The following is an 18,477-nucleotide window of genomic DNA, read 5'->3' as shown; positions in this document are numbered from 1 at the left end:
CCCGGCTCATTTTTTGTATTTTTAGTAGAGACGGGGTTTCACCATGTTAGCCAGGATGGTCTCGATCTCCTGACCTCATGATCTGCCCACCTCGGCCTCCCAAAGTACTGGGATTACAAGCGTGAGCCACTGTGCCCGGCCTGAATTCTTGATTATTATTATTATTATTATTATTATTTGAGATGGAGTGTTGCTCTGTCTCCCAGGCTGGAGTGCAGTGGCATGATCTGGGCTCACTGCAACCTCTGCCTCCTGGGTTCAAGAGATTTTCCTGCCTCAGCCTCCTGAGTAGCTGGGATTATAGGCGTGTGCCACCACGCCCAGTTAATTTTTGTACTTTTAGTAGAGACAGGGTCTCACCATGTTGCCCAGGTTAGTCTCGAACTCCTGGCCTCAAGTGATCCACCCTCTTCAGCCTCCCAAAGTGTTGGGATTACAGGCGTGAACCACTGTGCCTGGCCTGAATTTATTATTTTTAAATAGCTTATGTTTATATCACCACTTTTTTTTTACTCTTAATTATGACAGTTCTCAAATGTGGAAAAGAACAGAGAGAATACTGTTAACCCATACCCCAAATACCCATCATCTAGATTTAACAATTATCAACATAATTTAACAATTATCAACAATTTTGCCTTACTTTATGTATTTTGGGGGTAAATTTTACAGATATCATGTCATATATACATTTCTAAAAATTAAGGACTTTTTCTGTGTCACCACATTACCTCCTTTTTTTCTTGAGACAGGGTTTGGTTCTGTCACTCAGGCTGGAGTCTAGTGGCGCAGTCTTGGCTTACTGTGGCCTCTGCTTCTTGGGCTCAAGCAATCTTTCCACCTCAGCCACCTGAGTATGTGAGACTACAGTTGCATACCACTATGCCTGGCTAATTTTTGTATTTTTAGGACAGACAGGGTTTCACCATGTTGCCCAGGCTGGTCTCAGACTCTTGAGCTCAAGCAATTCACCTGCCTCAGCCTCGCAAAGTGCTAAGATTACAGATGTGAGCCACTGCGCCTGGCCTCCACAGTACCCTTATCACACCTATTAAAACTGACAGTAATTCCAGTTTGTTGTCTAATGCGTACTGTTCACATTCAGATTTCCTAACTGTCCTTTCCAGCTAGTTTGTTCAAATTGGAATCCAGTAAAGAACTAACCATTGCATTTCATTATGTCTTTTAAGCCCCTTCTAATATAGACTGGGTCCCTCTCTCGACTCCTGTCCCCACCCCATCTCCACCGTGACATTGGCTAGTTGAAGATTGCAGCCCAGCTGTCCTGTAAAGTGTTTTATCTCCTGGATTTCTTCCAAATGCTTTCTTTTTTCTTCTTCTTCTTTGTTTTGTGTTTTGTTTTGTTTTGTTTTTTGAGACAGAGTTTCACTCTTTGTTGCCCAGGCTGGAGTGCAGTGGAGCAAACTCTGCTCACTGCAACCTCTGCCTCCCAGGTTCAAGCGATTCTCCTGTCTCAGCCTCCCGAGTAAGCTGGGATTACAGGCACCTGCCACCACGCCTGGCAAATTTTTGTATTTTCAGTAGAGACGGGTTTCACTGTGTTGGCCAGGCTCGTCTTGAACTCCTGACCTGAGGTGGTCCGCCTTCCTTGGCCTCCCAAACTGCTGAGGTTACAGGTGTGAGCCACCGTGTCTGGCCCTGAATGCTTTCTTCTGAAGTCATTTGACTCGTTCTCTTCTTCTCTGTATTATCTGCAAACTAGATGTGAGTTTTAAAGGTTGATCAATTGAAATTCATTGAATTAAGTTTCATCTCTGAAGCCACTGCTCTGTAGCCACAGGGAGTTCTGGGACGTGAAGGGCCTGGTGTTTGCAGGAGGATGGCCTAAGAGCCTGGATCTGTGTTTACTGACATCTTAGTAAGTTTTGTGCAGTCCTCTTGAGATGATGACTTCCCTCAGCCCTCAGTTCCTGATAAACCACCCTTGAGGAAGGCCTCTGGGACCTCTGAGGTCTGGGGTGGGGGAACCTCCTCCAGGTTTGTGGTTTCATGGGTAGAATAGAGAGCTCTGCACCTGAATTGGGCAACGTCTCTTCTAGGTTTTGGCTTCCTTCTCCTCCTTGTACCTCCATTTGGGGCAAACAGAAATCAGCTTTGGGGTACCCCACTTTCCCTTTGTGAAGATTAGTGTCTTCCTTGTCGGTGATCACGTTGCCTTGTCTTTACAGGAGGAAGAGGAGGTTCTCTAAGACGTGAGGCCGAGACCGAGTGTTCTCATATTTTCGTACTTTGTGTTCTGTGACTTCTTTCCCCCAGGGTTTCCTGTTGTTGTTTTTGCAGATAGGATAATGAATTTCTTTGTGGGGCAAAAAGATAAAAGTTTTCCATAAAATGCACAGAGGATAAAATGCACAGAGGACTGGAGAACTACTTATGAACTCTGTACTGGAGGGGAATCTTGCAAGTCATGACAGAGTGTAAGATAGGAAGTGTAATCATGAACTGAACTGATTTTCTTGGATCCTGGTTTCTGCACAGCTTATTTTATAGTATAAGCATACTAAGTATATGGTTATCATATTGTCTAATCGTTTAGATGTATGGAATATGTTAATCCAGCTTTTATTGGTCATGAATTAGGAAGTACTCATATTGCCAAAATGGCATAAGGAAAAGCTACCATGATCTAATGTAATGCCAAATTACGACCTTCTCATTTCTTTCTTTATGACACAGGAAATCCGGGATCCTCTTATGCAGTGGCTTGGGAAACACGTGGACTCCGAGGGAGAAATAAAATCCAGCCAGCTCTCTCTTAGATTTGTTTCATCCTACATGTCTGAAGTAGAAATAACCCCATCCTGTATACCTGTGGTGACCAACATGGAGGCCTTCTCATCAGAAAATTTCAACTTGGAGATCTATCGCCAAAATCTGCAGACCAAGCAGTTGGGGAAAGTAATTTTGTTTGCCGAAGTGACCCCCACAACGATGCATCTCCTGGATGGGTAAGGTGTGCGCAGGCCTCCTGCATCTGCTCGGAGGAATCCTGTTCTGTTGATCATCCTCTCTTACCAATAGTGGAGGAGGGGATAGAGTTGTAGAGGAATGCGTTTGACGAGACCTATTAGCAAAGTGGAAGTACTCTTGTCCTAGAAGAGTTAAATTGTGGAAGGAAGGTGAAGTTCTTTGATCATAGATTTGTTTTTTACGGGAATGGAAGGTGGTTGGTTGTGCTTTGTGTCTTGCTTCCTTGAATCAGGCCTTCAAAATGTTCTTTGATAAACTAATATGAAAAAATATGTTTAACCGGTGGCATTATTGCTCAGGTTATCATTCTTCTTTTGTGCAGTTACAATCAGTGTTAGACATTTAATTTAGGATGTTCTTCAGGAGCATTTGAATAGGAAGTTTGAATGGCACCTAAGCTGTGTAAATTGAAAAAAGTCAGAGCTTTGTATTTTGAAAAGTGTTTTTGGTACATTGCTATCCAATACATTTATGTATTTATGTGTTTATTTATTTATTTATGGAAACAGGATCTTGCTCTGTCACCCAGGCTGGAGTCCAGTGGTACAATTGTGGCTCACTGCAGCCTCGACCTTCTGAGCTCAATGGTTGCTCCTGCCTCAGCCTCCCAAGTAGCTGGGACTCTAGGCACACGTCACCGCGCCCAGCTAAGTTTTGTATTTTTGGTAGAGACAGGGTTTCCCCATGTTGCCCAGGCTGGCCTCGAACTCCTGGGTTCAAGTGATCCTCCTGACTCAGCCTCCCAGGCGTGAGCCACCACGCTCAGCCTCAGTACCTTTTCTAAAGCAGTCCATAACCCCATTTGGATATTTGACATTTACTCTTATTGCAAGTTTTTCTTTTGATTCCTTCTGTTATGTAGACTCTGATTAAAGATTAAAAAATGGAAAATAAATGAAAGGAATTGTTTTAAACTCCCCAAGAGTACTAATACTATTTTAGTTTTAAAAATTGGGGTATAGGCCAGGCACGGTGGCTCACACCTGTAATCCCAGCACTTTGGGAGGCCGAGGTGGGTGAATCATGAGGTCAGGAGATCGAGACCATCCTGGCTAACACAGTGAAGCCCTGTCTCTACTAAAAATACAAAAAATTATCTGGGTGTGGTGGTGGGCGCCTATAGTCCCAGCTACTCGGGAGGCTGAGGCAGGAGAATGGCGTGAACCCAGGAGGCAGAGCTTGCAGTGAGCCGAGATTGGGCCACTGCACTCCAGCCTGGGTAAGTGCGAGACTGCGTCTCGGAAAAAAAAAAAAAAAAAAGTTGGGTTATAGAGGGAGGGAATAACAAAAGTGCCTTCCTTTAATGTGGGGTCAAAATTTAAGGAGTGAAATATTCCAAAAATAACTGGATTCATAGTTTCTAAGCATTTTACTCATGGGACCACGTGATTAGACAGAGGTATAATTCAATGTATGGGAATAGTTTGGCCTGTTTTCTTAATAACAGTTTCTGGAATTTAATGCTATAGTGATACAAAATGAGGAGCCAACTTTAGCATTTTCTTGACTGTCAAACTTAGGGTCATCGGAATGGCAGTTTTAGTATATGTGTTGTATTAGAGGAGGCTTTGGCGGAATTGTTTGGGAGGATTGTCAGAGTAACGGGGGCGAACTGGGAGGGGAATTGTGAGCCGTGTTCATTAACAGTTGTTGTGTACTGAGTTAATTTGTATTGTCATAGGTACTTTTGTTTTTCAGCGTTTCTTAACTCTCCTGCTTCCACCCCACCCGCAACATCCATTGCTTCCCAGTAGAAAAAGAAAAAGCCTGTTCTTGTAGATGGAACAGTCATCACTTGATTGTTGCAAACTCTGTGATAATCCTTTGTTACTCAAGTGAAGACTTTATTATACTGAAGGGGTAACTCGTGATAGTTATATTTTCTGGATAAAAAAATCAGATAAGTTATTGAACAGAAGATTGGGGGGGCAAAATTCAGATAGAAAAATATGGGTACTTCCAGGCCATTTTTGTTGTTTCTGTGGAGAATACTGAAGAATATTTCGTGTCAGCACCATCTGGAACCTTGGAAGTGTGGTCCTGGAGCTCGTGGCCAGGGCAGCATGTCACCAGGAGGGCAGCACACGCCCTGAGAGTGCGGACGGGCCAAGGCTCCCATGCATCTGCACAGGGCTGGGCTTCACCACATGCTGTCCAGCCTGTGTTTTTGGGTGAAAAAAGAACCTGTATAAATATATTGCCTTAATATTCTTGGATATCAGGAAGTTCACTTTTGATATTAAACTTAAAAAAAAAACCCTCCGCCTTAGGAAACTCAGGTCTGTACAAGTGTCTGACAGACGTTGAAGCTGAGCTTGCCAACACTAGAGGTGGAACCTCCCATAGGGTTAAGAGTTTTTATTTTTTTCAAAGGGGGAAAAATATTTTGGCCTTTCTGAGGGTGTTTTGGAATCTTTGTTTCTCTTCTTGTTTGGTTTGGTTATTAATTATTAATCCCTCACTTGGTGCAGAGCTGATACTGAATGAATGGTTGTTGACGGCCTTAGCTTACCATAGATGCCCTGCATCCACTGTTCCCGGAGGTTCCTTCCTAAAACTACGAAGTGAAGTTACTCACAGAAACCTACTGAGTCAGTGAACCTGGGAAGAAATTCCTACTGGGGAGGCAGTTGCCTTTTTAAGGAGAAGACATTTGAAGAGGTCACCTTGGTGTCAGAGGGACCACGAGATAGATGGATGCACAAAATACATGGCTTCTTACGTTCTAAGAATAAGGCCAAAATATTTCTAAAACTCTATTTGATCCTACCTGAGTGTATCATTTTGTTCTCGCGTTGCTATAAAGAACTGAGACTGGGTAGTTTACAAAGAAAAGACGTTTAATTGGCTCACAGTTCTGCAGGCTGTACAGGGAGCATGGCTGGGGAGGCCGCAGGAAACTGACAATCATTGCTGAAGGTGAAAGGGAAGCAGGTACCTCCTACATGTTGGGAGCAGGAGGAAGACAGCAAAGTGGGTGGTGCCACACACTTTTAAACAACCAGATCTCATAAGAACTCACTCACTATCATGAGAACAGCAAGGGGAATATCCACCCCCATGACTAAATCACCTCCCACCAGGCCCTCCTCCAGCACTGGGGATTACAAATCGACATGAGATTTGGACAGGAACATAAATCCAAACCATGTTAATGAGCTATCCTTATGGAAACATAGTCTATTTGTGGTATTTGTGGTAGTAATAATAGGTAACATGTACTGGCAGCTGTTCTCTTCCAGTTGCTGCTTTTGTGTGCTTTGCACAAATCAACGAATCTCATACATTATTTTTTAGTGCGGGGATCCCTGACCCCCGGGCTGTGGTCTGCAGCCTGTTAGGAACTGGGCCGCACAGCAGTAGGTGAGCAGTACAAGTGAGCATTACTGGCTGAGCCCTGCCTCCTGTCAAATCAGCGGCAGCATTAGATTCTCACAGGAGCTCAAACCCTATTGTGAACTGTGCATGTGAGGGATCTAGGTTGCGTGCTCCTTATGAGAATCTGACTAATGCCTTGTGATCTGAGGTGGAGCAGTTTCATCCCGAAACCACTCCCCAACCCCCCGTCCATGGACAAATGTTCTTCCACAAAACCGGACCCTGGTGCCAAAAAGGTTGGGGACCATTGTTTTAATGCTTTGGAGTCATTACTGGAACAGTGTCAAACACTAGTATTACACCAGTGTGTAGAATTCTAGGTAACAGAATTTACTGTGTGTGGAATTGTTCCTGTTTCTGAATATTTATCAAAAATGTGGGATACGGCCAGGCGCGGTGGCTCATACCTATAATCCCAGCATTTTGGGAGGCTGAGGTGGGTGGATCACTTGAGTTCAGGAGTTTGAGACCAGCCTGGCCAACATGGTGAAACCCTGTGCCTACTAAAAATACAAAAACTAGCCAGGCAGTAGTGGCATGCTCCTCTAATCCCAGGTACTCAGGAGGCTGAGGCAGGAGAATCGCTTGAACTTTGAAGGCAGAGGTTGCAGTGAGCCGGGATCACGCCATTGCACTCTAGCCTGGGCGACAGAATGAGACTCCATCTCAGAAAAAGTGGGATACTTTTTTTGTGGCTCATGCATGTAATTGCAGCACTTTGGGAGACTGAGGCAGGAGAATTGCTTAAGCCCAGGAGTTTGAGACCAGCCTGGGCAACATGATGAGACTATCACTTTGATGAACCAACTGTACAGGACAAGAAGAATTTTCAAAACCATGGACTGGGTTCTCTCAATGCTTATTTCTCTCTTCGTCTGTGTGTATCATGTCTGTAGCAATTGGGCAGCTCTTTCCTAATGGGCTAAAGTAGAAGTGAAATTTACATTACATGTAGATCTTGATCATACGATTTAAAAAATCTCTTTTTCTCCGTCAACCCTTTCCCATCATGGAACCTGCACCAGCTGAAAATTGGGAGTTGTATTCCTAAGGAAGTCAGGGAAGGACACAGTAGGGAACAGCCAGCAGTTTCTGCTGAGGTCCCAGATAGTCCATATGCATCTGTCTTCCCTTCCATAGAAAACTCTCACCTATTCCTCAAGGAAAACGGCCCTAGTATCACATTCATTTCCTTCCTCTCGGTCAGGTTCAGGATCTCTGGATGATGGGCCCTTTTCTCTTTTAGGGCCGGATGTGCCTGTTAAGGTCTTGCAGTCTGTTAGCTGAAACAGATGAGCTCTCTGCCCCCAGCACACCATGTGCCACGCTGCTGTAGTGGAAATCGGGACCATCAAGTACCCCTGCACCCCCTGCACTAGCGGCCAGTACGTTTCCTTTTTGCTGCCTGGCAATCCGTGTTCTGCCCTCCGGGAATTCTCTTGCCCGGGATCTTTTGGGGCCATGGCTTTGCCTTCTGAAGGGGTCTTCTCTGTACCACATCAGAGACGGATGCTGGAGAGGATGGGCTTCCAACACCCGCTTCCTGGGAGGATTTGGGGTCTGGGTGTTGTTTTGAGGTCTGAATAGTCACAGCTTTTTATAGGCCAGCCTTAAGGTTTCTGTACAGATATAAGTCTCTCAGGACTTTAGTAGCCCTCTAGTCTGCTTCTGATTGGTTCCATGTGAGTAACCATCAAGGTCTTGTCTAGACAGTTTTTCAGCCTAAAAACTCTGGTCTTTTAAAGGCCTCAACGCTCTGCCATTCCCTTCCCTCCCAATTTAATAGCAACTCCCTTGGGCCAAATGAAACCGTGGGCTTGGGTGGAAGGCCAGGCCCTTCATCATGTCTTTGGCACAAGACTTCTGGGCTCTATGTGGTGAAGCCTCTGTCTTATCTCCTGCTGGGGCTGCAGGGACAGCCCCATAGGCTCAACTTAGATTGCTGGTTGCTGACACAGAGCTCCTTTCTAATCCAATCTGGATTCTTTTCCACTTTCTTGAGACTAGTTAGCTTTAGTTGGAGGTCATTTCTCTTTGATTGAACCTTGCCGACAGTGTCAAGGACTGGCAAACACTGACATTTTGATTTTTCAGAGCTGTCTTCTATAAGGATAGTGCTTCTAAGAGATACCAGGTCTACCTCCCAACATGTAGAAGGTCAGGACTCCTCCATCAAAGGCTTTGCTGCGACAATCAGCAGTTGAGAACCTGTGAGACCTGTGTCTTTGCCAGCAATCCCCTGCCCATCTCCTCCATATCAGGCTGCATTTTTATTCCTTGTTTCTGGTGGCATACATACAATCTGAGACCCAGCACCCCTGATTCAGGTACCAGTTCCTAGGTCCATTAGGATTAGGTTTCACTGTGTGCAACAGATATCCGAAAATAGAAGTCGCTTGAACAGAATGGAAGTTTATTTTTCCCTCCTGCAAATGAGATAGACTAAGATGGGAAGTCCAGCGTTGGTGTGTTGGCTCACGTGTCAAGGGCCCAATTGAATTGCTCGGCCACCTTCAGCACATGTCCAGGATGGCGATCCCAGTGTTTATGTTCTTACTTGAGCCAGTAAGCTGGAGGAAGGGGTAAAGAAGCCACATCCCCATTCTTCAAGGGACAGAAGTTGCATATGGCCTTTTTGTTTATATATTATGAACAGGACCTAGTCACATGACATACAAACAAGGCTGGGAAATAAATGTGGTCTTTATAGCAGGCATCCGTGGATCTAACTGGAAACCAGGCTTCTATTATCACTAAAGAGGAGAGGAGGGTAGACACTGGAAGACAATTAGGATTCTGCCTCAGGAATGTACTTTCAGTTTTTCAGACTATCAAGAAAAAAACCTGGAGGCCCTGAAAGTAGTATACTTTCTCATAGTGCCGGGGTCTACCAGATTTAGGATCACAGGTGAAGATAATTATTTGACTTACAGCACTGCTTTTGTTTCAGTGCTTACTCAAGGTAATTAGAGGAATTTTTTTTAAGGTGTTTACACATCTAGGCGGATTTGGAGATTTCTTACAGATTTTTGAGGACATGATATTTTCTTCTTTGCAAATCCAGCTGAGCTACCATGGTACTGGTATAGAGAGCTTTCTTTTGATCTCTCTGGGCATGCGAGTGGCTTGTCTTAGAGCATGAACCCCCACTGCCTTCATCTTGTGCCCCCATCCCACAAATTTGGAAGCATGTTTGTGATTGAGTAGAGGGGAGAACACTGTGAGGAAAGGAAGCAGCACAGGGCAATGTGGGTGCCGCTTGCTGATGACTGAGTCCCCTTCACCCCCAGAGTCAAAAGTCAAAACCCCGTGAGTGATGCTCTTTCCCCAGGAATCTGACTTGTGCCATCCAACTCATTTGCTTAGAAAAGGTCATTTCATCCTTTATCCCAGGCTCCAGCCATTTTCTCTGACATGTCTTCCTGACCGTGAATTGCTTTTCCAGACTATTGCCAGGGTAACGCCTTCCGGATGCCGTATGTATTAATCTGTTTCCATATTGCTATAAAGAACTAACCAAGACTGAGTCATTTATAAAGGAAAGAGGTTTAACTGAATCACAGTTCAGCATGGCTGGGGAGGCCTCAGGAAATTTACAATCATGGTGGAAGGCAAAGGGGAAGCAAGGCACCTTCTTCACAAGGCGGCAGGAAGGAGAATGAACACAGGAGGAACTACCAAACACTTACAAAACCATCAGATCTCGTGAGAACTCACTATCACAAGAACGGCATGGGAGAAACCACCCCCATGGTGCAATTACCTCCATCCAGTCTCTCCCTTGGCACCTGGGGATTATAATTCAAGATGAGATGTGTGGGGACACAGGGCCTAACCATATCACCATGCTGTGTGTATTACCGGTTTTGTTTCATGCCAGAGGTCTTTATTTTTCTGTGCTATTTCCTGGTAGGTTTCCCTGTGAGCAGTTAGCTCAGCCAGTTAAGTAGAGTCTCAGGGACATGGGTCCAGTCCGTGTCTGTGTCTGGGACAGTGAACTTCCCCTTGTTCCAGGCTCACATCCCACAGCTACAGCTCAGGAATTGCAAATGTGAGCTATTGGTGGTGGTGGGGTCTAGGGAAGGGGGTATGGACCAGCCACTGCAAATCCATTGTCACTGCAGGAAAAGCCCCTCCCAGAGTTCACTCTGCCTTGACATGGTGGGAGTGTGGCACATTCCATTTAATCTCCTGATAAATGACAACCCTCTAGAGACAGCATGAGGCTAGACTGTGAAACATAGGAGCTTGGGGTAACTGAGTCATTGTGCTGTTTTTGGAATCATCTTTTATTTGGCCGATAGCGTCTTTTTTGATTGACTCATATCAAATCTCCATCTGAGAGTGAAATGATGTGAAACCACAATGTGTGATGAGCAGATGAGCATAACCTTGCTTATGCTGATTTCCTTCGTATACTTGTGCAATCTGAATGAACTGGCCAAGGGTTGAACGTTTTATATTTGTAAATAATATTTTAGATTTTCTTATTAAATAAGCTGATTTCTCATTTGTCACTGTTTGAGTCCCTTGATGTTTCAGGCTTAGATTTGACTTCTTTGCCTCATGGGATAAACAGTTCTGAAGCACCCCCTGTATACCAGGCACCGTGTTAGGCACTGGAGAGGTGTCCTGGCGGCTCAGGCAGTGTCCATGCCAGACGGCGCATTTGCAGAAGCAGATCCTAGTGCATGTGCCAGTTTGTAAAGTTGCATACACCATTCTTGGTCTGAGCATTGGGGCTTTGGGCAGAAATGAAGTAGGCTCAGTGATATAGGAGAGATGTGCGGGGTTTGTTTTTGTTTTTGCAGTTACTGTGTGTTGGGCCTTGTTCCTGATGCTGTAGAGCTCATAATCTAGTAAGGAAAATGCTGGAACCAAGACTTTATCATCCACTAGCTCTGTGACCTTGACAGTCTCTCCTCCGTGAGCCTTACTGTCTTGAGCTGTGAGATCAGAGGTGTTGGAACACTAGATGCTCTCCAGGTACCTTCAGCTCACCTCCTTTGACCTGGTGATGCCCCCACCCCAGAGCCTTCACCAACCAGCCTCTCTATCTCTCAGTGACCTCCGGTGCTTTTAGATGGCTGAGCTAGTTTTGTGAATCAGCCTCATGTGAGTTGAGGAAACATTGTGTGGGAGACGGTTGACTTTCTCCAAATGAAGGAGAAGAAAAGGAAACACAATCCCATAAAATATATATATATTTTTTAATGGGAAGGGGGACAGAATTGCACTGGGGAGAATAGCTGCAGTCATTTAAGAAAGATAGTATTTCGATTTCAGAGTTTGGGGCCAACCCCAGCTTTTCAGCTTTGTGTACACCTACCTAGTCAGTCCCAAATATCTTTTCCCCCATTTCTTCCCTTCTGGTTCTGTGCTGCTAACTGACTCAACTCTGCACCCTCCTCCCCTGAAATCGAGGCCCGAGAGGACAGAAATTGGGCTGGAACTAATTTAATGGCTGAGTGACCTCACAGTAGAGAAACAGCCGGATCCTAATAGGGGTCTTTGTCTACATTTCCACTCTGGCTGGTAGCATGCCAGTCAAGAGTCAAGCTGGAGACACAGGTGGAAGCGATTAGACCTGTCATAAAGTTTGAAAAATTGATTCTGGAGGCGAAGTGAATAGATTGAGCTTGACAGTGTTGTCCTAAAGATTCTAAGGGAAAATTCTGTAGTTTAATTTGAAATCCCTTGATTATTCATTAGCTTTCCAGATGGCTTTTGTTGATGTTTTCCATATTAATGCCTGTATTGTGTTATTGGTGTACTCTTAATGTGCACACAGGTAATGAGCAAAGAATAAATGCATTGGTAAGTGTCCCAAATTAATGGGATATTAGCGTAATTGTGAAATAAAGGGTTTTTAAAGAAGTCGATTCCTTGGGATAATTAGCACGAATTTTTTTATGTGTCACTTTGGTACTTTAAAAGTGAAAATTATTGGAGAATTAAAAAAAAAAACCCTTCATTTTAATGTTTACTTCTAAAGTTTAAAATATAACTTTGGCCTTTGACTTTGGCAACGGTTGTGACCGAAGGGTTATTCTGACAAGTTCTCCATCAAAATTTTTTTGTTGTTCCAATTCAACACCTGAATAAGTTAACCTTTCACATGCCAAGCTCCTGAAGTTGAATTATTTTGTGGCCTGGTATTTTTCAGAGAAGCTTCTATATTAATTTTTAGTGTTCTTGGTTGTTTTCATATTCTGTAACTGGTTTTTTAAGGAGGATAGAGTTATTGTGATGTTTACCATTTTATGATAGTGATATGTGTTCTATTTAGGTGACATTTTCATTAGAACTGAGCTGTCCCAGTGTCCTCTCAGCGTTGCTGTTGATGTCCTCATCATTTTGGGGTGCAGTAACAAACTACCATGAACTGTACGGCCCATAAACAACAGAAATTTGTTTCTTACCGTTCTGGAGGCTGTAAGTCTGAGAGATCAAGGCGCTACCCAGCTTAGTCAAATTCTCTTCCGGATTGCGGACTGCTGACTTTTTTTGTGTGAGACGGAATCTCACTCTGTAGCCCAGGCTGGAGTGCAATGCCAGGATCTCGGCTCATTGCAACCTCTGTCTCTGGGGATCAAGCAATTCTCCTGCCTCAGCCTCCTGAGCCGGTGGGATTATAGGTTTGCGCCACCACACCCAGCTGATTTTTTTTTGGGTATTTTTAGTAGAGATGGGGTTTCACCATGTTGGCCAGGCTGGTCTCGAACCCCTGACCTCAAATGATCCACCTGCCTCAGCCTCTCAAAGTGCTGGGATTACAGGCATAAGCCACCAGACCCTGCTGACTGCTGACTTCTTGTATCCACACATGGCAGAAAGAGGGTGAGAGAGCTCTCAATGGTCCTCAGATAGAAGGGCACTAATCCCATTAGTGAAGGCTCCACCCTCATGACTTAATCACCCCTAAAAGTGATTACCATCACATTGGGGGTTAGGATTTCAACACATGAATTTTGACAGAGGGTTGGGGAGGGAACACACACATTCAGTCCATTGCAGTTCATTTTACTGTTGGACAACTTGAAGCATCCCAAGTTTGACTGCACAGAACAGCAGGAGTGAATGTCACCTGGAATAGAGTGAATATGTCCTCCTTCAGGGTAGAGCAAGCTGCCCAGCCATGGCAGGGATTCTGCTGAAGCTCTTTCAAACCCACAGCACTCATCTCTCTCTCTCTCTTTTTTTTGAGATGGAGTCTCGCTCTGTTGCCCAGGCTGGAGTTACAGTGGTGCAATCTTGGCTCACTACAACCTCTGCTTCCTGGGTTCACACCATTCTCCTGCCTCAGCCTCCTGAATAGCTGGGACTACAGGTGCCCGACACCATGCCTGGCTAATTTTTTGTATTTTTAGTAGAGACGGGGTTTCACCGTGTTAGCCAGGATGGTCTCAATCTCCTGACCTCGTGATCCACCCGTCTCAGCCTCCCAAAGTGCTGGGATTACAGGCATGAGCCACTGCACCTGGCCAACAGCACCCATCTTTTGAATGTTCTCAATGGTGGCAGTCTTCATCTTTTGAGGGTATATGAGACTTTTAGAAAAAAAAATTAGATAGCATGGTAGGATAGCTGGGTTAGAAAGTGTTTGCAGAAATTGCGTATCGGCCCATGGTTCACTCATTTTACATTACTTAGATCTTGGGATGGATCCTGCTGGCCCTGGTTTGGAATCCCAATTTATTAGACAAGTAAACTTGGGAAAATCAGCAACCTTTTATGCCTTTATTTCCTTATCTGTGTCATGTAGCTGGTAATAGTCTCCTTAAAAATAAAAAGTTTAGGCCGGGCGCGGTGGCTCAAGCCTGTAATCCCAGCACTTTGGGAGGCCGAGACGGGCGGATCATGAGGTCAGGAGATCGAGACCATCCTGGCTAACACAGTGAAACCCCGTCTCTACTAAAAATACAAAAACTAGCCGGGCGAGGTGGCGGGCGCCTGCAGTCCCAGCTACTCGGGAGGCTGAGGCAGGAGAATGGCGTGAACCCGGGAGGCGGAGCTTGCAGTGAGCTGAGATCTGGCCACTGCACTCCAGTCCGGGCGACAGAGCGAGACTCCGCCTCAAAAAAAAAATAAAAATAAAAAAAAAATAAATAAAATAAAAAGTTTAATTACTAACTACTTTCTCTGGCACACCAGCTGTGTGCAAGATCCTGTGTGAGGCTCTGGGACCCATGGGGAATAGAGAGGATGTTGGGCCCTCTTTCAGGTTGCCTCACTGGATAGGGTGAGGATGCACTGAGATAATGTGTCGGCAGACTCTTAGTACATAGCTAATATTTATGGAACTCTCATTATTATTTAAACTTTGTGTGCAATTCTTTTTAGCCTTCATGATGCATCCTTCAGCACCAGTGCTGTGAATGTCCATGAAACAGATTGGTGTGGTCCGTGCTCAGGATTGTGCTATGTGTTTCCTTTTTTTTGGAGACAGGATCTCGCTCTCTTGCCCAGGCTGGAGTACAGTGGTCTGATCATGGCTCACTGCAGGCTCAACCTCCTGGGTCCAAGTGATCCTCCCACCTCAGCCTCCCAAGTAGCTGGGACCACAGACATGTGTCACTATGCCTGGATAATTTTTAAATTTTTTGTAGAGACAGGGGTCTCACTCTGTTACCCAGGTTGGCTTTGAACTGCGGAATTTAAGCGATCCTCCCACCTCGGCCTCCCAAAGTGCTGGGATTATAGGCATGAGCCACCGTGCCTGGCGTGGTAGTTGTTTTCTTCGAATGGAGTTTTTGTTGACGATTTCGACAGTTTTTTTCTCATACTAGAACCAATTGTTTGTTGCCGGTTACTGTTTTGCCAAAAATGTTTTGTTTTAGTCCAACTTTTTTTGAAAGATGAGAAAACATAGTCAGTTGTCCATGTTTGTGTTTCTCTTATATGTGAAGCAAGTCTCTTTTTCATTGAAATTTCTGTTTTTTAAAAAATCTTAACCCTTTAATTATCATTTTCACTGGTAATTCACAGTCATTTCAAAAGAGCCAAATCTGCAGTGGTTTGAACATTTTTGCAGTCCCGTGGATATGCCTTGTGCATCACCCACACCTTCCTGAGACCCCTGAACCTTTCGTAACAGTCAGAAACATGTGCACTTGACATTACTACATTCTCTTGCATCTCTAAAAAAAACCCCAGATGTTTATTACTCTGCAGAATTGCTTGATTGTAGCTACATTTAATACTCATTTTGTCACATGCCTCTGTTTTATTTAAACAGGCCATAAAAGACCACAAAAGGTAATAAGGCAAGATTTGGGGTTAGAAAAGATAATCAGTCAAGATGGTGACAGGGACTTCTCTACACTCTTTTCCCCCTAGTTCAGGTTTATCTTAGAGAAAAAGCCAAGTGTGTTGATTGTGGTTTAGCAGTGAGCTGAATCCACTGATGTTTGGAACGGCTTCCTCTCTAGTCTATAGATTGTAAAGGAGTTATTCCTTAGCAGGAGGGCCAATGACATGATCTTGGAATAACCGGCCTCTGGTTACAATCTGGTGCCTGAAATCTTAGGTTAGATAACAAGGGGATATAAATAAATTGATCTAGATAAGTTAGTTTACTTAGGCCGCGGAACCTCGCCCTTAATCATCCACGTGCAGAACTACTCTCTCAGGGTCTGGGCGACCGTATGAATTGCCCACAAATGTGTTGACTCAAGGCCTTTGTCATTAAATCTGTACTGAATAAATGCCCACAGTGCCGGCTTCTCAGGGCTGTGGCTGCTGACTCTTTACAGCACCCTTCTTGGTGTTTGTGGGTGGCCCAGTCCCCTAGCCCACTCTTTCACTGGATTCCTGTGTCTGAGTGCATTTGTTCATCTGTCGTCTGGCCGTGGTCTGCGGGTTGGACCTAGCAGCCATTCCTGTGGGGAAGGTCAAAGCAGGTGGCCCTTTGGAAAGCCCATTGCATAGTCTCTGACACAGAGTAGGGTGGCCACCAAGAGTTGGTTTAATCTCCTCTTCAGCTATCAGTGAAGGCAGGTGCTTTCCCCACACGCACTGCCGATAGCCACCGACTTTGGAAACTGCAAATAAAACCTGAGAATGTGTTTCAAGATACTGATGCAATAAGAAATCTGTGATAAGAAAGCAGCATTGCCCAAACTTGAATTATGATTTAACAGTAGTTTCTAAGTAGAAACTTTTTTAGATATTCTTAGAAGTTAGTGTTTATGATAACTGAGGTCTGACCAGTCACCTGGACACATGGGGTGTGCAGATAGAGGCTGAACTCTGGGTTAAAAATGTGTTTTAGTCAAAATCTATAAATGTATAAAATAAATGTGCCAGATAAGCCAGCAGGTATTTTTCCTCCTACTTGTTAGGCATCCCCCTCTCCCATTTCTGTTTCTCTCCTGACTTAGCTTTGTGGCTTATTTAGAGAAACTTTTGTTTTTCTTTCAAATAAAACAGTTACCTGCTTGGGAGGTGAGAATTGATTTGCTTTCACCTGCCCCTTTAAAATCTTTTACATACCTAGCATTTGGCAAAACACCCTCTGAGGTCTGAAATACCTTTGTTTCTGCTTTTTGTTTTGGAGAGAAGCATGTTCTGTTTCTGCATGAGGGGTATTCCGTCACTGTGAGATCCCAAACGCCACATTTTTTCTGCATTGCACAAGGAGTCATTCATCATTTTCCTTTTTTGTTTGCCTCTCCCTTAAGAGTATTCAAATTAGTGAGAAGGAAACGATGAAGTCATTGCCTGGCGGAGAAGGATTTTCCCTGGATGTGGAAGGGCAAGGAGACGAGGAGGGGAGGAATGATGGGGAAGTCTGCACCTGCCTCTTTCTTCGCCCTTTGGTTCCAGAGGTCACCTTGATGCGAATACAGTTTTCAGTTTAAAATGGAATAATATGTGCATACAGAATTTACCTGAAAATGAAATACAAAAACCTCAGACTGGGCTGGGCAGAGGGGTGGGACAACAATATAAAGATGAAACTGTTTGGGGTGGGTATTTTACAGTATATAAATTATACCTTGATTAAAAAATTAGAATGACCTGGCCGGGCGCGGTGGCTCACGCCTGTAATCCCAGCACTTTGGGAGGCCGAGGCGGGTGGATCATGATGTCAGGAGATCAAGGCCATCCTGGCTAACATGGTGAAACCCCGTCTCTACTAAAAATACAAACAAACAAACAAAAAAATAAACCAGGCATGGTGGCACACAGCTGTAGTCCCAGTTACTCAGGAGGCTGAGGCAGGAGAATCGCTTGAACCCAGGAGGTAGAGGTTGCAGTGAGCTGAGATTGAGGCACTGCGCTCCAGCCTGGGCTATGGAGTGAGACTCTGTCTCAAAAACAAAAACAAAAAACAAAATCTCAGACTGTAACTTTCTTGCATGCTGTTTTGACACAGCAGTTTGTGTGATGTTAGTGAATCACCCAGCCTCTCAGGGTCTGTTTCTCATCTGTGAGATTTTAGGGTTGTACTAGATCTGTGGCTTATTTTTTTTTTTTTTTTCCCAAGACAGAGTCTCGCTCTGTTGTCCAGGCTGGAGTGAGGTGGTGCGATCTCAGCTCACTGCAGCCTCCACCTCCAGGGTTCAAGTGATTCTCCTGCCTTAATCCCCCGAATAGCTGGGACTACAGGTGCACGCCATCACACCCGGCTAATTTTTGTATTTTTAGTAGAGATGGGGTTTCACTATGTTGGCCAGGCTTGTCTTGAACTCCTAACCTCGTAATCTGCCCGCCTTAGGCTCCCAAAGTGCTGGGATTACAGGCGTGAGCCATCGTGCCTGGCTGATTTTTTTTTTTAAAGCTATAAAGCCCTCTTTCTCTCTTTCTCTCTTTCTTTTCTTTCTCTTTCTCTCTTTCTCTCCTTCTCTCTTTCTCTCCTCTCTTTCTCTCTCTTTCTCTCTTTCTTTTTTTCTCTCTCTTTCTCCTTCCTTCCTTCCCTCCCCTCCCCTCCCTTTCCTTTCTTCTTTCTTTCTTTCTTTCTTTCTTTCTTTCTTTCTTTCTTTCTTTCTTTCTTTCTTTCTTTCTTTCTCTTTCTTTCTTTCTTTCTTTCTCTTTCTCTCTTTCTCTCCTTCTCTCTCTCTTTCTCTTTCTCTTTTTCTCTCTCTTTCTTTTTCTCTCTCTCTC

At 44.5% G+C, this 18,477-nt stretch overlaps 1 protein-coding gene across 1 annotated transcript in view; it reads left to right on the top strand.

The window, feature by feature from the left end:
• The window catches only part of HLCS (holocarboxylase synthetase (biotin-(proprionyl-CoA-carboxylase (ATP-hydrolysing)) ligase)), a 222,047-nt gene that overhangs the window by 63,190 nt on the left and 140,380 nt on the right, over positions 1-18,477 (top strand). Inside the window, exon 5 of the mRNA XM_011953994.1 lies at positions 2,698-2,969. Within this exon, the coding sequence (XP_011809384.1) occupies positions 2,698-2,969 (272 nt within the window). The remainder of the gene's footprint in view (positions 1-2,697; positions 2,970-18,477) is intronic.

Source organism: Colobus angolensis, unplaced genomic scaffold (genome assembly GCF_000951035.1).
Source record: "Colobus angolensis palliatus isolate OR3802 unplaced genomic scaffold, Cang.pa_1.0 Scaffold38, whole genome shotgun sequence".
NCBI classification, from domain to species: Eukaryota; Metazoa; Chordata; class Mammalia; order Primates; family Cercopithecidae; genus Colobus; species Colobus angolensis.
Note: the sequence above shows the minus strand (reverse complement) of the source record. Positions and strands in the feature narration are given on the sequence as shown.